Source organism: Branchiostoma lanceolatum, chromosome 1 (genome assembly GCF_035083965.1).
Source record: "Branchiostoma lanceolatum isolate klBraLanc5 chromosome 1, klBraLanc5.hap2, whole genome shotgun sequence".
Taxonomy (NCBI): domain Eukaryota; kingdom Metazoa; phylum Chordata; class Leptocardii; order Amphioxiformes; family Branchiostomatidae; genus Branchiostoma; species Branchiostoma lanceolatum.
In genome coordinates this window covers 41,801,697-41,820,695 of record NC_089722.1, presented here as the reverse complement: position 1 = coordinate 41,820,695, position 18,999 = coordinate 41,801,697, and the positions used below count along the sequence as shown (strand labels likewise).

The 18,999-nt window shown below is 44.6% G+C and overlaps 4 protein-coding genes across 6 annotated transcripts in view; 3 read left to right on the top strand and 1 right to left on the bottom strand.

Moving 5' to 3' along the window:
* Positions 1–901: 901 nt before the first annotated feature.
* LOC136426822 (uncharacterized) lies at positions 902–3,079 on the top strand. The gene is made up of 5 exons (XM_066415546.1): positions 902–985; positions 1,224–1,291; positions 1,656–1,839; positions 2,236–2,333; positions 2,932–3,079. Exons 1-5 carry the CDS (start codon positions 932–934, stop codon positions 3,077–3,079), a joined length of 552 nt encoding a protein of 183 aa, XP_066271643.1. The 5' UTR covers positions 902–931.
* Positions 3,080–6,201: 3,122 nt separating this feature from the next.
* Positions 6,202–11,624, top strand: LOC136426812 (sodium channel protein type 11 subunit alpha-like). The gene is made up of 10 exons (XM_066415537.1): positions 6,202–6,216; positions 6,575–6,640; positions 6,920–7,095; positions 7,808–7,935; positions 8,260–8,318; positions 8,767–8,931; positions 9,237–9,317; positions 9,914–10,082; positions 10,569–10,705; positions 11,098–11,624. Exons 1-10 carry the CDS (start codon positions 6,202–6,204, stop codon positions 11,170–11,172), a joined length of 1,071 nt encoding a protein of 356 aa, XP_066271634.1. The 3' UTR covers positions 11,173–11,624.
* A 663-nt stretch (positions 11,625–12,287) lies between these two features.
* LOC136423652 (XK-related protein 6-like) lies at positions 12,288–16,305 on the top strand. Its single transcript, XM_066411913.1, has 3 exons — positions 12,288–12,771; positions 13,780–14,008; positions 14,519–16,305. Exons 2-3 carry the CDS (start codon positions 13,862–13,864, stop codon positions 15,614–15,616), a joined length of 1,245 nt encoding a protein of 414 aa, XP_066268010.1. The 5' UTR covers positions 12,288–12,771; positions 13,780–13,861; the 3' UTR covers positions 15,617–16,305.
* Positions 16,306–17,077: 772 nt separating this feature from the next.
* LOC136423615 (carbohydrate sulfotransferase 1-like) overlaps positions 17,078–18,999 on the bottom strand; it is a 50,739-nt gene continuing 48,817 nt past the window's right edge. For all 3 annotated transcript variants that reach the window (XM_066411870.1, XM_066411853.1, XM_066411860.1), the window contains exons 5-6: positions 18,195–18,489; positions 17,078–17,595 (exon numbers count right to left, since the gene is read on the bottom strand). In XM_066411870.1, coding sequence (XP_066267967.1) covers positions 17,134–17,595; positions 18,195–18,489 — 757 coding nt within the window. In that variant the 3' untranslated portion in view covers positions 17,078–17,133. The remainder of the gene's footprint in view (positions 17,596–18,194; positions 18,490–18,999) is intronic.

Below are 18,999 nucleotides of genomic sequence, written 5' to 3'. Positions count from 1 at the left end.
TGGATGAGTTACCTGTCGATACGCAGGTGTAAACAGGTGATTTGGGTCACACCTGAGGTAGAAGGTGTCCCACATACAGTCTTCAAAGTCCCGTTCGAGGGACTTTTCGTGGGAAAATGGAGGCATCTACTGTCGAAAACGATTTTCTCACTTGCCAGTCAGTATTTAGAAGACAATGAAATGTTTTCCCCAAGCCTGCACCATCATCATTCATTCTTAAAGCCCCTGTCACACAGTCGAGGAATTTGGGCCGTATTTGTTGATCGCCGGAGGGTCGCCTGATTTTAAACTCGACAGAGGGTCACTCGCATGCTTCGCGTGAAAATCCACCTTATCATATTCAACAGTCCTCGGTGACCTACAAACATCGGTCGATCCATAAAATTCGCGCAATGGTCGGGAAAACACCAGTCGTATTACTGCTGTAAGTGTCATTTAGAGCTTGCAGACTTGCCGGCCGATGAATGGTCGTACCTAATGCTAGGGTCACATTTCCAATCCGGGGCCCGGCCGGGAAGTCTTTGGGAACGAAAATTATGATATAAAAAGATAACCAAAACACAAAACTTACGCACAATCATCTAAGAACATAGCTTGTGCGAATTCATTGACATACACTTTGATTTTTCGTTTCCGCAAACAGCCCGACCGGGCCCCGGTTAGGAAATGTGACCCTAGCATTACTTGAAAACTATTCGTCCCACGATTTTGTTGTTAATTTTCAGCAAGGCTTTAATAAAACGTTGACAGTGACGTACGGCAAACAGAAGACTTAATTGTCACGACATATTCAGGAATATAAAAAAAGGTATCCATAATTTGTTGTCTAAAACCTTACTGTTCCAATTCTAGATCGCCTAAATCAAGCTGAATGTATTTTGTATCTACAGCAAAACCAAGAATGACGTGATGACGTCATGACGCCCCTGAGATGGATCAGGAGGACTTCTGGTACCGACTGGCCGCTGCTTACGTCACGGATGCCGTGAGTTTGTTTTTTGTTCGCTAGTAGTAGTTGGCAACCTCAAGGCAACCGTGCAGCTGCATAATTACCGTTCAGACCTTTTTTCGAGCCCCTTTATTCGTCCGTTCGTTTGTTTGTTTGTTTACGTTTGTTTGTTTGCTTGCCTGTTGTGCGGCAATATGTTTTAACAAGTGGCGTACTTTCAAAGCTGCACAATTCAACCCTTGGGCTGCCAACAAGCTTTACTGTGCTCCTGCAGTTAGAGGGGCGCCACCATGCGGCCGGACTTGGAACCAAAATACTGCTGGGAAAGACACACGCTGCCAGGTACAGTTTCCGCTCTAGATAATGCCATGCGCCAGTAGTCACTTACTCTTTGAACTGATGAAACATGATTTATCATCTTTAATGCTATGAGATCATCAAAGCGTTACTTAAAAATGGCAAAAAAGTGTTTTGGAAACAATGTTAACTTGATGTCTCTTATTCCAGATGCCAGGTACAGTTTTTGTTGTCAATGAAAGAAAATATCACAACTTGCAATCGCCATTTCCTTCCTTGGCAAATGAGCGAAAATCATGTGTAACATTTCTTATGCGATCGTCCAAGCTTAAAATTCTTTTAAGGATGCTTTTCCCACAACCTTTTTAACGTATAGAAAATCTCGATTATTCGATGTTTCTGATCCCAGATGTCTGAAGGTGCAGTGCCACACCATCTGCACGGGGGCGCTGCTGCTGACGATAGTGTTCCACTGCGTGCTGTCGCACTGGGAGCCTGCGCAGATGGTGGCGGCTAGTGCGCAGCTGCAGACCTGGGTGCTGTGGGGTGGGGTCGGCTGTACGGCCGTCTATTGGCTGGACACGTTTCTAACGGTGAGAGGCAGATTTTGACCAAATATCGTACCCAGCTTTGGCTTTGTTCAAGATGTGTAACCATTTCGAAACGTGACATTTGGATACGCGACGCACACGTGATTTACACGTGGCGTTTGGACATGTGACTAACACGTGACTTTAGTAGTGGGTCATAGGTGACTGAAGTCTTACCTGGGGACGGCACCAACTTTGGTGACACGTGACGTCATCAGTTGTCATAGGTGACGTCATAGGTGCCTAGAAGTCTGTACCGTCCCCCGCCTCGGTATCAGTCTCTAAATAGACGGGGTCGGCACCAGCTTTGGTGTAGCTGAGATGACACTAGAATGCCTACATTATATAATTTGATGATGTGTTTTAAAATTCATGACTTAGCTTTTCCAACCACGGCAGATTTCTCACATGACGCCGCGCGGGTTCTGTAGACTCCCCCACAACATCTTACACGTCATCCTCCTCCTCCTGCTGACGTCAGACTACGTCATCTACACGTAAGCACTGACTTGGAATCTCGATGGTGAATTTGAAAAAGCAGATTTGATTTCATTCGAACGTTTGTCATTTTTGTTGCCACTGGCATCTTATGTTCAAAGAAAGGAATTAAATAGACGACTGCGTAGATCTAGATGCAATGGCACGATAGTCAAAGAGAAACTGAACAACATCATTTTTTTATGTATCAACATTGACATGGAAGAGGGGGTAAACAGTCGTAGTCACCATTTCTGTTTGTATTAACTTTTTTTGTTGGGTTTTGACACCAGTCTCAGTGGCCGGCTGATATTCCGCTGTCTGCGTCCGTTCCTCTGGCTGCTGAGAGATCGAAATACTAGAGGGTATGTAGCCTGCACTCCCCAAAACTATCGCTAGATGACGCTGTACTGAAATATTTTGGCACGTCGTGAAATATTACATTACATGTTTTTCTATACCAGTTGTCTGAACCTTTGTTTATTCACGGGAAGCTCAAATCGGCATGCAGGACGCTTTTCATTGAGGTCATGAAAGAACAGGCAAGGGTCAGATATGCAGAACTGTGGTTGATCGTACACTTAAGATTTAGGAAATCTTTTCCCGCCAACCTTGCAGCGTTGTCCTGGTGATGGCCGGCATCACCCCTGACCTCCTGCAGTTCCTGCTGCTGACGTCACTCTGCGCGCTGTGGCTGGCGGCGGTCGGGATTCACCTGTTAGCTGAGATCTTCCATTCACTAGGTGGGGGTCATTTTATTTGGTAGTATGTAGATCTCTGATATTCTTTTGCTTTTATTAGGGCCAAATACTCATTGTATTCCTACCATCAAAAAGTGTTTTGGTATAAGTGCAAACGAAAGATCTACGAGGTGTAAGTTTAACAGTCTCAATGGAAGCGTTTCTTCGAAAAAATTCCTTTAACGTTTCATTCAAATTTGTACCTTTGCTCTCACCCCATCCTTGTCCGTGAGTCATAGGATTGGAAAACATTAAATAAACGTTCTACAGTCTGTTGACTTCTAACGCTTTTGACTGCAGATGGGCAGTTCTACGAGGGATCGTATGAGGGCGCTTATGATCACATCTTCATCGCGTTCCTGAGGACGTTCATACTCCTGGCAGGTACCTGACAATAATCCGGTTCACGATTTAACTGCGCAAGCACGAGGTCAAAGGTGAAGGCCCATAACTTCAGTCTGTGTCTTGACCATGCTTAGTACAAAGTCGGGACGTGTTTTTTTTGCGTCTCAGGTGCCCTTAACTTTGATCACCATAATGGCATACACTGCGCATGCTTAGTTCAAACCGTGAACCAGCTTATCACTGCATCTCCCTAGAGTAGTGGATCATTCTGCTTGAAGAAGGTAAGTTTGGTAACTGTTTACAGTGTAACCTTAGGTTTAGTCCTACTACAACGAATATTCTAAAAGAGCTGAACTTTCACCCGAATCTGTTCAGATTTTTTTCTTTCGAATTATCTTTGTCAGGCGGTGACTACCCCGGTCTGATGATCGAGGCGTACAAGACTGAAAATACAACTCTGCTGTACTTCGACACTGTAGTCTATATAGGACAGGTGAGTAAGGGCTGATACTGGAAATGTTAGAGTTCATCAAATGGTCGAGTTTACGTTGAAAAGTGTTGAAATTTGAAGCCACAGTTGTTTGTAAACGAAATAGCGAACGAACTAAGCGTGTAACAAGTAAATGTTGATCGAAAGTGATTGGAACGGAATCGTACTTCAAATATCTTAATCTTCTGATTGGCATTTTGACATCGCCTTTAGACTAAGAATAGGCATAGGCGTGCATGATGTTTTACGAATTGGAGTGATGTTTTGTAATCTATTCCACAGTTTTTCGCCTTCGCCCTGCTCGTCGCCCAGATCTATGATTCCTACAAGTCAGCCAACAAGAAACGGGTAAATAATGCAGTCCTTGCGGATATCTTTTCCTAACATTATGCACTTTGAGAAGATGATAGAGAGCAAAATGGAAAGGCATAATTCAACGAAAACATCTGTATATTTCTGCACGTTTCAATGGTTCGAATTCTTCTGCGGATTCTGAAGATAGATATGAGAATTGCAAAATAGCAAATCATATATATCATATGCCTTTCTTAAACACCTGTGTTTATTTCTGCTAGATAAAGGAGGAGCGTCTTGAGGAGAGACAGTGCCTGGTGAAGGCGTTTGACGCCATAGACTTCGCCAAGATCGGGGTCATATCATACCAGCAGTGGAGAAGGTAACGTCATACAGAAGCTATTGTGAAATACTGTCTAATGAATTGACCCCCCCCCCCAAAAAAAAATCCACTCTAAACAAGTCGTGTCTCTCAAAACCTGCATGGAGCGATATGTATAAAATGTTTAATTTTAATGGATGTTTATAACAGCTACAGCTCTATCTGATGTTTCTACGTACGTTACTGAGGGGTTGACTTCTTCTTTGGTGGCAAGGAAAAGTCCCACGTGTTTTAATGATAAGTGGGCCTTTTGATTTTAGTAAAAATGTAGTGTTTCAGGTTTTGTAGATTAATGGTGAAAGCTCTGAGAATCTATGTATTTCATATTTCTTGTCCAGAAAGTTCTAACTATCAAATTGTTATAGCTAAATGTACTACCGATTTCCTCTGATACAGATTATACAAAGAGCTGGATTCAAGATCCACAGAAGTAGAAACTATAGGAAGATTTAAGGTGAGGAAAAGTTCTTCCCGTAAAAATGAATCTTATGATTAAGTGGCGGATGCTAGAACATTCTTTCGAACAGTGTAGGGTGATTTCGTTAAGTTTCATTGTTTGTTCTAACTTACCCAAGGGTAAACATGATTGTTATGTCAAGCTTAGAAAGGCAAAAGAAAGCAAACAACTAGCGTAACTTCGCAATATCTAAGGTCGCATCCACGTGAAAGTTTGGTACCACGAAAAGCTATAAAGTTCATAACCTATGATAATTTTGTTCATATTTTACATTTTCTATTTGGTCTAACATCTTAGTTCTACACGTAGAAATTCAAAGAGCTAGCGGGCCATGACGTAGATCCTGGGAACAAGACTTGCGACACTGAGAACGAGATGCTGACGCTGGTGGAGTTCTTGTTCCTTCCCGACGTGCTTCAGTTCACAGTAGAAAGGGTGATGCCCATATTTGGTTAATACGCGTGTTACGTTTATGAATGTTTTTATACTTTAAAAACGTTGAATAATTTATCATCCGGTTATGCCTTGTATTTCATATTCAATTGTATGATAATGTAGCAAAGTGCTTTACAGGACAGCATCCCACATCTGTAAAAAAAATGAATGAAAGGGACAAATTGCAAAGCTTGTCGAGATCAGTTGTAGGAAGCAGCAAGTAAATGAACAAACCAAATGCAATACATTACAATGTACTTCCATAATGTTACAAATGTTTCCTTGCAGAAACGACGAAAGGAACTTGGTAGGCGGAAAAGCGGCCTAATCAGACTTCAAAGTATCCTAAAGGGCAGAGTAGGTTTCTGGGTTTCTACGGTGAGTGTGAGTTCCCCATTGTCATAATCTTTGGTATGTGTGTCCGTATGTTCGTGTGTGCTTCTGCGTGTCTGTGTGTGCATCCGTATGTGTTTCTGTGTTTCTCAATACAAACAATACACCATACCATACATCGTCAGAACTGTTTCTGACACTGGAAGGGTGAAAAGCTGAATGGGTAAGGATGGTGTCTGCCATCTCTGATTGCCTTGGTGAACAATGATAAGTTTACCTCAATGAAGAAAAAATGGAAACATTGCTTGTAGGTTGATGTCAATCATAGTACAGTTCTACATACGTCTTTCGCGTCTTTCCATAGTTGCTGAACTTGTTGTTTCTGCTGTCCTTCGTGGTGGTTTGGCGCGGGATGCCCAGATTTATTGTAAGTACGTCTGACTATACTACTACTACTACGCCATGGATACTGTATCGTCGATATGGCTACTATTTGCCGTAATGCAATGTTGTTGATATCATAAAACAACAATTCGTTGTTGTCGCAGCCAACGTCATGACCCATAATCGCCATCTCAATTATTAGCTTTTTGTTGATTACATGTTATCAATCAACAGGTACAAGACACAATGGTGATGAACTCCAGCAAACAGCTAATATTATCATCCTCTTGAATTCCTACCCTTGTACATGATGATCATTGTTCGAAGCCCACTTAACACCTCGTTGAAAGTGCTCACAATGTCTCTTACTAATGATAACTGCGTGTTTAATGCACTCATAGGCTGAGGCCATATTCTGGGTGAATGGGGCCCTGCTTGTTCTGATGCTGATGCTGTCCCTCCTTCAGGTCTGTACAAGTCTTCTTCAAAATACTGTGTGAAATGGCGTACACCAATACCATACCAAATACGTTCCAAGATCACTTCCCTCTATTCCAAAGTGTGCTGTCATATATGATATGTATGCTTTATCAAAGTTGTACTGTACCTCCGTGAATAGCTTCTTCGGGTTGGTAAATGACAATATCTTACGTTTGGAACCGCATTGTCAGCAGCGACACCTATCTGCAGTGCGAAGTGATACTTTTTTTCTGATTCGTCACTACATTTGCATGGACACGTTTCAGGTCGCAGCGTTCAGACGAGACGTCACCCGTGAGAATCTGGTTGCCATGGTGACGGAGTTGTTTGCCATTGGCTGTCACGTCTCCATAGCGACGGCGCGAGAACACGTGATGCTGCGTAGCTGGACCCGGGTTGCAGCGTTCTTGTGTATGGTCGTCAGGCAGGGCGTGGTGTGGATGTAAGGGACGGTTCATTTGATGGGATGTAAGGGACGGTTCATTTGATGGGATGTAAGGGACGGTTCATTTGATGTGTGGGGAGCTATATTACTAATAAGTTAAGTGATCAACTCATGGAAAAGACGGAGGCTGCAAAACCTTTTATGGCTTTCTGTTAAGATACCAGTTCTTATGTTTTTGAGGGAAACACAATCAGATTCAAGATGTCCCTGTGGCTTAACTGGTAGCAGCCTCCCAGTTGAGCTCCTGGTTCCAATTAGTTGGTAACTGGAGGATCTTAGTTCAAATCCGGGGAAGGACATCCTGGTTGAGGGCTGCATTCGTCATTCGGAAGGGACGACGAATGGGGTGCCGTGATGAAGGAGGTGCACGAGCACGTTAAAAGACACTACAAGAGGGCCAGCATGCCCCTTTTACGTAGAGCGTAATCGGCCGTTTTAATTTTACGTAGAGCGTTGCCGACCACTCCATAATTTAGCGTAGAGCGTAGGGGGGGCTTTCTGAATTTAGCGTAGAGCGTAGGGAGGCTTTCTGAATTTAGCGTATTACGTAGCCGGCCCTCCGAATTTAGCGTAGAACGTTGTCGGGACCCCCCTTTGTGGCCCTCCTACAAGAGCTTCAATACTCAGATGGTACCTACTAGTTTTACTTCAGATGACCAGACTCCTTCAATTAATTGAGTTCTCAACTTTTTTGTTCCTGGTTACTCAGCCCGCTGTCCACGTGGTTTCACTGGACACGCCGGATCGCCTTACCTTACGTCATCCTGACGTTACTCACCTACGTCATCATGTACGTCACCGCCGTCATCGGGACGGAGCTCTTCGCACCTGTGTCAGGTGAGGGGTGTCTAGCTTGCGAGACATACTATAACAAACGTATAGATGAAGGGCATTAAATTCACTTACTGGTTTTAACACGAAAGACAATGTTTTGTGTAGTATATACAGTACAGGCATAGTGTAAAACAGCCTTATTTCCAAGCAAATACTGGGATGGGGGCTTCTAATAAAGAAAGGGTTGAAGGAACGTCAGATGAACAATCTTTCACCCCCAACATCTGCTTAGACAGACAACCCACTACTATGTATTGTATCAAATGACGTTACTTGAGATACGTTTACAGTATGTACCGTTAACCATTCATTATGATTCTCTTGCAGGGTTCAAGCCACCTCGAGGGTTCAAGGACTTTGACACCGCCATGCTGACTCTGTTTCAGGTTAGAAGAACAAGCGGGGACATGCGCTAGTCAGAACTTAGCTACGTAGAGAAGATGGTTTATCAAGTTTAATCGTGTCTTGGGACGAGCCAATGCTGTAAGGAAATGATTTGACATCCTCCACCCCAAAACGTAATGAAAATCTACATCGTTTTGCCACGGGGCGTCCGCAGACATTCTGTGATAGCTTCATGACGATACGATACAAACACTTTTGTTTTTTCCGTATATTTACAAATGTGTCACATTATACTAACTGTGATTAGTAGCGACTACTTTTTAACAGCACTTTAAGCCCTGTCACGGCGTTTTACGACATATTTACGATAGCAACGTGGGGTGTTAAGATTTTTGTGATGGAAAGGTTGCTCTGGATCCTTTATGGCGGTCGTTACTCTCGTAGCCTTGCAGAAAATCATACGAAACGTGACGTCATTTCCTGTTCCAGATCCTCATGGGGTCCGGCTGGGACAGTATGATGCAGCATGTTGCCACGGAGACGTCGTACTGGGCATGCGCGTACTTCCTGCTGTACTTCACGCTGATGCATCTGCTGGTCGTCAACGTTGCCATGGCAATCATGGTGGACCTGGTCTCCATCATACAGGCTGACGTCAGTTTCATTACGTCATTTCACCATTCCTTAGTAGTTGACGTGGCCATGACGTCACATCCGTTACCATGGTGATAAAGGTGGACCTAGTGTCCATCATACAGCCTGACGTCAGTTTGATTCCGTTATCAAACAATACAAAGTATCTGACTCACGTGACTATGACGTCACAGCTGCCATGTCGGAGTGTCACCTCTTCCCTGAGGCGTGGCTAAAATAAGAGGCTGTCCTGAGAAAGTTGCTATAGACATACTAACGTGTTGATCACTTGTAATGACCTTTCACGATATCGTTTGTTCTTTCAGGAGAGCGAGGCCGGAGACTCTACTGAGGAGGAGGAGGAGGAAGAAGAACAAGATCGAGACAAAATGTCCATTTCTTACAGGGTCTGTGGTTATCTCTGAAAATCTACTCTCCAAGCAGAGGAGTGGGTCCGGCAGCTTTTTGGCGTGTTTTTAGGCGTTTTTGTCGGGCTATCTACTTTGTCAGAGACAAAGAAACCATGACAAAGTAGATAGCCCGACAAAAACGCCTAAAAACACGCCAAAAACCTGCCGGACCCACTCCTCTGCTTGGAGAGTATGAAAATATCGCATATAGCTTTCTTTAACCCGTAACATCTAATTTACAAAGGCCTACAACGACTATTTGAATAAGATACATTTCCCTTCTAATGAATGGTCCCTGTCCAATTTTAACCTTAAATGTATGAAGGCCCACACCGACAACAGGACTGAGATAAATTTTCCATCAGATGTACTTGTCCAGTCTTTAAACGTACGAAGGACTCAAACAACAATTAGACAGACATTTTCCGATTTCCCTTCCAGACGTCCTTGTCCGGTGTATAGCGTACACAGACCTACAACGACAACTACATTGTAATAACTCCGATTTCCATTCCATACTCGGTCTTACACGTAAACATACGAAGGCCCACAACAACATATTGTCCTCAAAACATCTCTGATCTCCCTTCCAGATGTCCCTGTCCAGCCTGGACTTGTCCCTCCCTGCGTCTATCCTCATGCCCGCCCTCGGGTCACACGTCACCGGTTGTCATAGCAACAGCCCGACAGACGACAGTCCTCAGGATCCCACGTCGCCAGGGGCAACGTCAACGTCACGTGACGAGCCGGCAGAGGAGGCGGGTGCGTATGGGTGATAATTGGGTATACTGTCAAATGTACAGAGGCATGATTTTGGTGACGATGAGAACTCGCAGCGTCTATCTTGTTTTCCCCTACTCATTCACATTTAGAGATTTTATAACCTAGTAGAACAGAATAAATTAACCCTGGAAACAAAACCCAGCAAAATAATGTTAACTATCTTGCGTACCGTGGCTGTACTAGTACGATGGCCAATACCTGTGCTTTGGTATTGTCTGATTCCGATCCCCAATAGCAAAAATTGTGGTATCATCATTCGTGAATGTATCTCATTTGTTGTCTTGTTAGAGAACTTTTGCTGCTATTGTTGTTATACTTCTTTAAGATTCTATAGCGTTTACATCCATTGAACTAGAATGCAACAAAATTATGTATATTTCAGTCTTAAAATTTATGTCAAGTGTCAGGTACAAGACGTTCCATTGTAACAAGGAAAAATTCTCCCTTTTCACTTTAAATCTTTAGTCCGCTTCTCAGGAAGAAAGAGTTTAGGCAACTGGAGGCGGGAGTTGCTAGGCGACATCACGGTGCTGAACGCCGAAGAGCTGCGCCGCCTGTCGGAACTGAGCAAATCTGCAGCCAGGCTGCGCACACAAGCAAGGGTAAGGAAAACACCGAATCCTTTGCAGAAAAACTTTCTTTTATTGACGAGACCCAGCATCTAATTCGAGCGTACAGTATGAGTGAGGTTGTGCGGCTTTAGAGTTAACATCATCTTTCTTGTACTAAGTACAAACATAAAATACACATGATGAATGGTTTTAAAAAATGCTATAGGATATTGGATTATCACCCAAGTGACGCGAGATATAAAGTAAGGAGAATCGTGTGCGTAAGACTGTTCTGTGAAGGCAGAGCCTGGCACTAAACAGGATGGCTCTCAGGCTTTCATAAATGTTTATTTTGCATAACAACTTAGTATGTCGGCAGTTTGCCACTTTGTCGGTAGATGTCGCCCTTACATGATGTATAATCTCTCTCTTTCTCTCTCCAGACGCAGCTGAGGCGGCGAATCTCCTCCACTCTGCGGGTCATGGACTTGGAGGAGGAAGAGGACGAGACGGCGTAGTGGCGACACCTAGCGATTCGGTCGTGAACTTCATCACGTTCAGGAACATCGAATTAAAGAAACTGTAGACGGAAGCCGATGACTGTTGTATACGGCAGTAACTTAAAAAGTTACGACAATCCCTGTCTTAGGGTAATTTTATGCCTTATCCGATATTTACTCAAGAACTATGCATTATTACTTCTGCATATAATTAAGCTCAAAGACTACGAAAACATTGCTTGCATACGAATCTAGACAATTATTCGATTTTCTCTCACTTTAAAAGTTGCTGGAGCAAAGTCCAGACCAACTGATGCAGCTACACCGCGCTGGGATAGACAAATTGCAGGTAGCCAGCGTCTCATAATATCTCCCCCAATAACACTTTGACTAGTTTTAACCGATACTCAAGATATGAAGACTTTCAACGTGTCAAAGGTGACAATAAACCTATGAAACATTTGCTTTAATTTCTGTAGCAAATCTGAATCTTGTGTTGAACTACAAGTTACTTCGATCGTTTCTACTCCTGCCGCAAAGCGCAATGGCAATGCATCATCATCACTACGGACATGCATATGTCGTATTGGCGTAGCGGCGTTTGGCCCAGAACGCAGAGGTCCTGGGTTCGAATCCCCTGACATGCCACCGATATGGTGCCCTTTCTCACTCTATTCAGGTGTAAAAATGGGTACCCGACTTCGGTTGGGGAGGAAAAGGCTCTGGAAGGAGTTGTGTGTTCTCCACTTTCCAATATCGTGCCCTAGACACAGTGGACAACAACTTGACCCACTGTCCCTTCCTATACGGCATCAATAAGGCTATGGAACTACCGTTGCCTACCTTTTTTTTTTTTTACATGTATGCATGGACAGTTAAATCATCCACTCACTCCGTTGAGATCAGAACCTGTCTGTGACCTTGGCAATCAGAAATCCTTCATAAATAGCAGCGGTTTGTTTCTGAAACACTTGGCCGACTTTTCGTGACATCATTGCCAGTAACTTTATACCTCCTATTCTGTCAGCACGCTTAAGGGTCAAGCATATGCATGTACCCAGACACGGCAAGGTCGTTTCCATGGCGACGTGTCACGCACGTGTCACGCAGAGAGAACGTGACAACTCTTGCATCATCTATTGCCGCCATGTTGTCGGTGACGAAACGTAACACCGTAAGGTCGGAGTTCAAACAATAGGCGAAGATACCCGACACCACTCTTACCTGGCGGACGTGCGTCGGAAAAAAAAGCGGGAAACAAAGAAACTGGATTTTGTTACGGGGCAGCTTTTAAGATTTCTCCAGACGTTATTGTGAAAGGAAAAGTATCTCACTCTAGCGTTACGTCAACGAAAGTCCCTTTGAACTGGTTACAACTAGAAGGGCTGACGCTATGCGCTATATATACCTGTTCTATGCACCAGTTCTTGTCGGGAAGGAGTATGGACATTGCGCCACGGCTTAGCGTTCCGTTTGAGGAACTGAAACTCTTTCCAGTATTGCAAGTCGGTTTGGCGGCAACAGACCTGGATCTGAACTCTGGAGGTTTGGGTCGAGAAGAAGGGAGTCTTGGTTCATTTGTATGGACAGGGAATTTCAACGTTGCCGTCACTTCAGGTAAATATATATTCTTACAGCATGCACTTACATATAAACTAGTAGCACTTAGCTAGACTGACTATAAGTGTAAAAAGTAAGGGCCCATCAAGTTCGTTGTAGGCGATCACAAACTAAGGGGATTGTAGGAACTTCGTACAAAATTCAAGTTTCTTGTAACGGAAACTTGTCGCCAATGTCGGTGTGGTTGTCTCTGAAACATCCTGCTTAGAAATTGTACATCAAAATCGTGCGATCGTGTACGACGCATGTGGCCGCCCCGTACGTGAAGATTTCGTCATCAAACTCGACCGTTCTCGAAGCGTAACGCTTTAGAGCTGAGTAGCAGGAGCAGACTGTACTAGTGACATGGACTTGGTTAGGTCTGTGATCTTCTTGTTGTAACATGAACAATCTGAGCCATGCGGTCTGCGTCTCGCTCCTTAGATCTCGCCCAAGTTCCGTTAGACCAAGGAAAATAAAAATGGTGTTTGCAATATCGGTCCTCAAATATAGGGCTGGCAGGTAGGGATTCTCTCTTCTTCTTTTTTCAAAGATTTCGGCGAAAATGATCAAAGCACACGTATGTCAATAAACTGAACAAAGAAGTATAATGTTTACTACACAATCGACGTAATTCGTAGCCGGACTCTATTTCTATGAAATGACACAATCTGCGCCTGAATTTAGCGTAAAGCGAAGACAGCCTGCTCGTATTAAACACAATACATAGATAATGCCTTAGTGAATTTAGCGTTTAGGATTACCCCCCCCCCCCCACACACACACACAATGCAGGACCTTTGCTGTTGTAGAAGCAGTACCTTAAGTCTTTTTTAGCTATGTACTGGAGGCCTTAGTACTTAAATTACACATATAACCTTACCCGACACATATAACGCAATATGTAAAATGGTCATTCTAGACGACGAGAGACGAATACGATGAATTTATATAGTTTGTGTTATGGCTGTTATATGGGATTTAGCTTGTAACTTTTTTACTTTAATATTATCATTCTTGTTTTAGGTAGCGTCCACGAATCACCGAGAATCGTCATTTATCCAAGAAAGAACCTCCGACTGACAACTTTCCTTGCGACTTGGTTGTCATGACCTTGAACTTACAGTCTACGAACAGCATGGCGGCCACACATGCGCACTTGGAGGGCCTGCACCAGCACAAGGGCAGCCCCGGGGCATGCTGGGATAAGACCATGAAGGGTTGGCAGGAGATTTGGCGCCACAAGACGATGCAGGTGTGTGTGTGATAAGTTTTTTCCCCTATTGTATTGTATTGTATTGTATTGTATTGTATTGTATTCTACTATATTCTATTGTACTATATTCCATTCCATTCTATTCTATTCTATACTATGCTATTCTACTCTGTTCTATTCTATGCTATTCTCCATCTTTTCATCCTATTATTTTCTATCTAGTATTATGAACATTATCTAACTGAGTTTAGGTGAATGATTAAGTAATTGAGTGAGTGAGTGAGTGAGTGAGTGAGTGGGTGAGCGAGTGATTGAGTGTGTGAATGAGAGTGATCATGAGTGAGTGAGTGAATGAGTGAGTGCGTGAGTGAGTGAGCAAGCAAGAGTATGTGAATGAGTGTGAGAGTGAGTGAGTATGAGCGATTGAGTGAGTGAATGAGTATCACGGTGAGCGATTAAGTGAGTGAGTGAGTGAATGAGGAGTACGTGAGTGAGCCTCTATAACAGAAAAACATTTTTTAAAGATAATTCTTTCTTCTGTTTTACCAGGTGTGTGTGCTGGTGGTGATCCCACTGGGCCTATATTTGTGTAAACTGGGCACGGACGTCGCCCTGGCGGCGGAGTACTACAGCGGCGGGCACACGGAGTGGTTCGCCTGGACCCTGGGCCTCGTCACCGGGGCGCAGCTCATCCTCCATATATGGTCATGCGGGTTCCTTTACCTCGCCGAAAGGTCTCGTCACCATGACGACAGCAGCAATTTTGCAAAAGTCGTCCACATTTCGCCCTGCGTGTTCTGGTGTTTGTCTTCGATTCCCGTCGTGGGCGTCTGCATGCATTACGCAGTGTTCTCGCTCCTTATATGGAGAGGCAGTGACGTCAGCGGGGTAGAGCTGGAGCGGTACCTTCCCATCATCCACCTGTTGGAAGCTGTCATGGCGGCCATCTCTCAGCTGTGTCTTCAGATCAAAATCTGGGTCGTCACAGACGAGAGGGTCAGCGTCCTCAAGGTCGTCTCCATGGTGATTTCGCTCGTGGTGACGGTCAAGGCCGTTGTGACCTACCTGTACTACAAGTCCAACCTCCACAGAAAGACGCTGACGCGCGGACTTGTGGGAAGGCTGGTGTTCATGACCTTCTGGAAGGTTCTGGAGGTCAGCGTGCGCGTCCTGACCATGGGGCTGTTCGCGTCCGCCTTCGCGCCGTGGATCGCGCTGCGTATAGGGTTACACTGGCTCGTCATGACCGCCGCCTTCTTCGCCATAGACCGGAAACTCAAGGGCATTGTGGGTCTCTGCGCCTGGGGCCTGGCCATGGTGGTGGACAGCTTCAGCATGACGTTCTCTCCCGACCACAGGCGGACGTTCTGGCTCAACTCTGCGCTCACGTTGCTAGGCAACATCACCATGGTGACGGTGTGGTACACGCAGAAGGCGGGACAGGACTGGTATGACGTCCCGGCTCTGGTGGGGATAGTGGCGGGATCTGTGGTGTCGGCTGGGTTCGGATTTATCGGGATGGTGCTGAATGGAAGGATAGAGTCTCCGGTCGCGTTCTGTCGTGGAGGCGCGTCAGGAACTGAAACAGCAGAGCAGAACTCGCCTTCCCCGGATTCTGGCAACTCTGTAGCGCTTAACTCTGTGTAGAACTCCGGATCTATGTCGCAATGTGTGGAACTCCATGTAGCAATGTGTGGAACTCCGTGTAGCAATGTGTGTCACTACATGTAGCAATGTGTAGAACTCCGTGTAGCAATGTGTGTCACTACATGTAGCAATGTGTGGAACTTAGTGTAGCAATGTGTGTCACTACATGTAGCAATGTGTGGAACTCAGTGTAGCAATGTGTGGAACTCAGTGTAGCAATGTGTGGAACTACATGTAGCAATGTTTGGAACTACATGTAGCATATGTGGAACTGCATGTAGCAATGTGTGGAACTACATGTAGCAATGTGTGGAACTACATGTAGCAATGTGTGGAACTACATGTAGCAATGTGTGGAACTCCATATGTTTTCCAGTGTCACAACATTTTGAAAGTCCTCTTAGTAATGGTACAAACTTGCAACTTAGATTTCTTGGAAAAGATTGCTGGAAAAATAATATAAATTGGCCAAGTAGACTAAAGGGTATATGCTAGAAAAGTTAGCCGGCCATTGAACATAGACTTACTGTCTGCTAGAATTAAGTTGCATCTTGCTGAAAGACTCGATTTTGACATGGCTTGAGTTGTCGTTGTCTACTGGATGCAACATGTATGTATGATAACTGTGACATTTGTGCATTTTTAGGTTGCTTCATGTGTCCGGATGAGAAATAAACAACCTGACTATTGATCTTTTTTGGAGATGGTGTGTTTGTTCACGATCATAATTGACCACCACACTGAGCAACAGAATCGAGAAGGTCCAACGCCGTGCTGTACGGATCATTATGGGCGCGGACTACACGCCTTACACTGATGCCTGTGTTCACTTGGGTCTACCCTCCCTCCAGACACGTCGTCTTCAACTGGTCACGAACTTTGCGAACACTCTTAGTCAATCTGTACATTTCCAACACCTTTTGCCATCCACCAGAGGTCACATTAGTAGGCGCCAAACTAGATCGTCGCATAAACTTAACAATCCTCGTTGCAATACAAACCGATATCGCAACAGTGCCGTACCATTCATTGTCCGCTTGCTTAATACGTATATGTAATGTCTATCTCTAAGATCTTTGTATATTGTCTTAAAGAATTAATGGTTTTAATAATTAATGTGTGTTTGTATCATGGATTTCGTATTCAATTGTGTAATGATGTGGATGAATTTTAATGTGAATGCTACAGCAACAATTCAGTCCGTTGACTGCTACTGTTGAGCATTATTTTACCTTCTGAAATAAACCATTCATATAATATATACCTGTATCGGTCTTTAACAATACGATCATACACGCGTACGCGTAAGAAGGATCACTGTTGAACTGGTCATAACTGCTGTCGTTTGAATAAATATCTTATGTGATATTGATACAATATATATAGAACCTAGAACCGGCAAGGAAAGTATTCAAGAAGGATAAATGTAAAAAGAAAACAATGACACAAAAACAAGGAAGGCACGATATAAAACGACATTTTATTATAAAACGACATTTCATATCTTTAATCAAACGCTATAGAGAGTCAATATTTTCATCAAATAGCTGTACTTTTGTGGGCAAGTTCAGATTTGACTCCGCTTTAGAACCCTGACCGTTAGACTGGACGTTAGGAGTCGGGATATCACCCATGAGGCCGTAGGAGATGTCGTGCAGATGGTTCTCGCTAGGGGCGCGCTTGTACCCGGCCAGGTCCAGCATCTTCGCGCATGTGCTCTCCACCTTCTGCGCGTACCGCCAGGGCACGGCGTGTCTCCACGCATGCGCAGTGGCGGAGGAGTTGCGTGACGTGGTGTAGAGACTGCTGTCCCTGTCCTCCTGCGTGTTGTCTTTGATCCACTGCGTCACGTGCTGGGGGAGGGGAAGGCCCACGAAGTCGTACAGCAGCTGCACCTGTTGTAGGGGCCGCTGCGCGATGTCTTCGTACCGGAACAACTTGTAGCGTCCGGCCAGCCAGGGTAGCGGCGATCGGCCCACCTGGCAGAGAGAGAGAACAATGGGCATTGTTAGAATGAGAACTCCGAACCGGAACAACTTGTAGCGCCCTGCGAGCCAGGGGAGCGGCGATCGGCCCACCTGGCATGGAGGGAACAATGAGCATTGTAAGAAATGGCCCATAACATGTTAACATGATCGAACAAGGCCAAGGCAACTTGAACTCCGACCCCCTGTCAGAACACCCCTTAGTATCCGTTTTCCGCAATTTTTTTTTTTCAATTTACAACGTATATTTTGTCATTTTGCAGCTGCTTTGTACGATTTACAGTATGGTCGAAAACTTTTTTTTTAACGGACGAAAATTGATGCGCGCATCGATATCATCCAAATAATCAAATCAACATGGCCTGACCTGTATATTATAGGCCTCCCTTTTACACAACAAGTCCCCATCCCGTGAGCAGCCTAACACTGACCTTTTAGATCGATTGTAAGTGACCTGAGATGGCAGGTTTATACTGACTTGTATACGAAGATTGCAAGTTTACACTGTACATTGTTGGCCTCCAGCTTAAACAAGAAGTCCACACACCTTCTGTGGGTTTACCCTGGCCTGTAGAGTGCAGATTTACACTGACCTGTAGATTGTACGCCTCCCTTTTACACAAGAAGTTCATCTGTTCGGCCACGGTGTCGGGCGCGCCCTTCTCGCGGCGCTTCTCGTTCACGCGAGAGTTGTAGATCCCGCGAGGGTCCCGGATGAGGTGGACGACTTTGACGTTTAGGCGCGGGTTTCTGACGAGCGGGGCCAGGGACTTGATGTCCACCAAGCGGATGGTCTTCACGGCCACGTGACGATTGGAGCGGCACACGTCGGACACCACGTCCGGGGACAGTTTTTGGCAACCCTGCAACTTGGCGGAGGGGCTCCACCTGGCGGAAAGAGGTGGTACTACACGTTACCATTAGTTGGCGACCGACACCACAAAGATCAATGATAGGAAGTCTATATGGAGTGAAATTTATCGATTAAAGATTCGTCACTGCAACAGCAGAAATCTCTCGGCTTGGATACTCGGATACTTTATTTCCTTATGTGGTGACCGCATGGGGAAAGAGCTGCTGATGTCGTTTTACAAACCACTTAACCACACGTCGCGCAAGTGGATTTCTGTAAAAAGGTCGGCTGATTGTGGCAAAAATAGTTGCTCAAGCAACTGGATAAAATGTTGAAACAGTCAGACGTCAGTGACAGCGGATGCTGTCTGAAACGTCTGACTGTTTCAAAATTTTATCCAGTTGCTTGAGCAACTATTTTTGCCGTATCTTACTACCTGGATGTCAAACCTTCATCAACGGCTGATTGTGTATTCACTGGCAAATAATCTATTGGAAAATAAAACTCCCCTGCCGAGTTTGGGAACCCTTTGATTGGACGCTAAT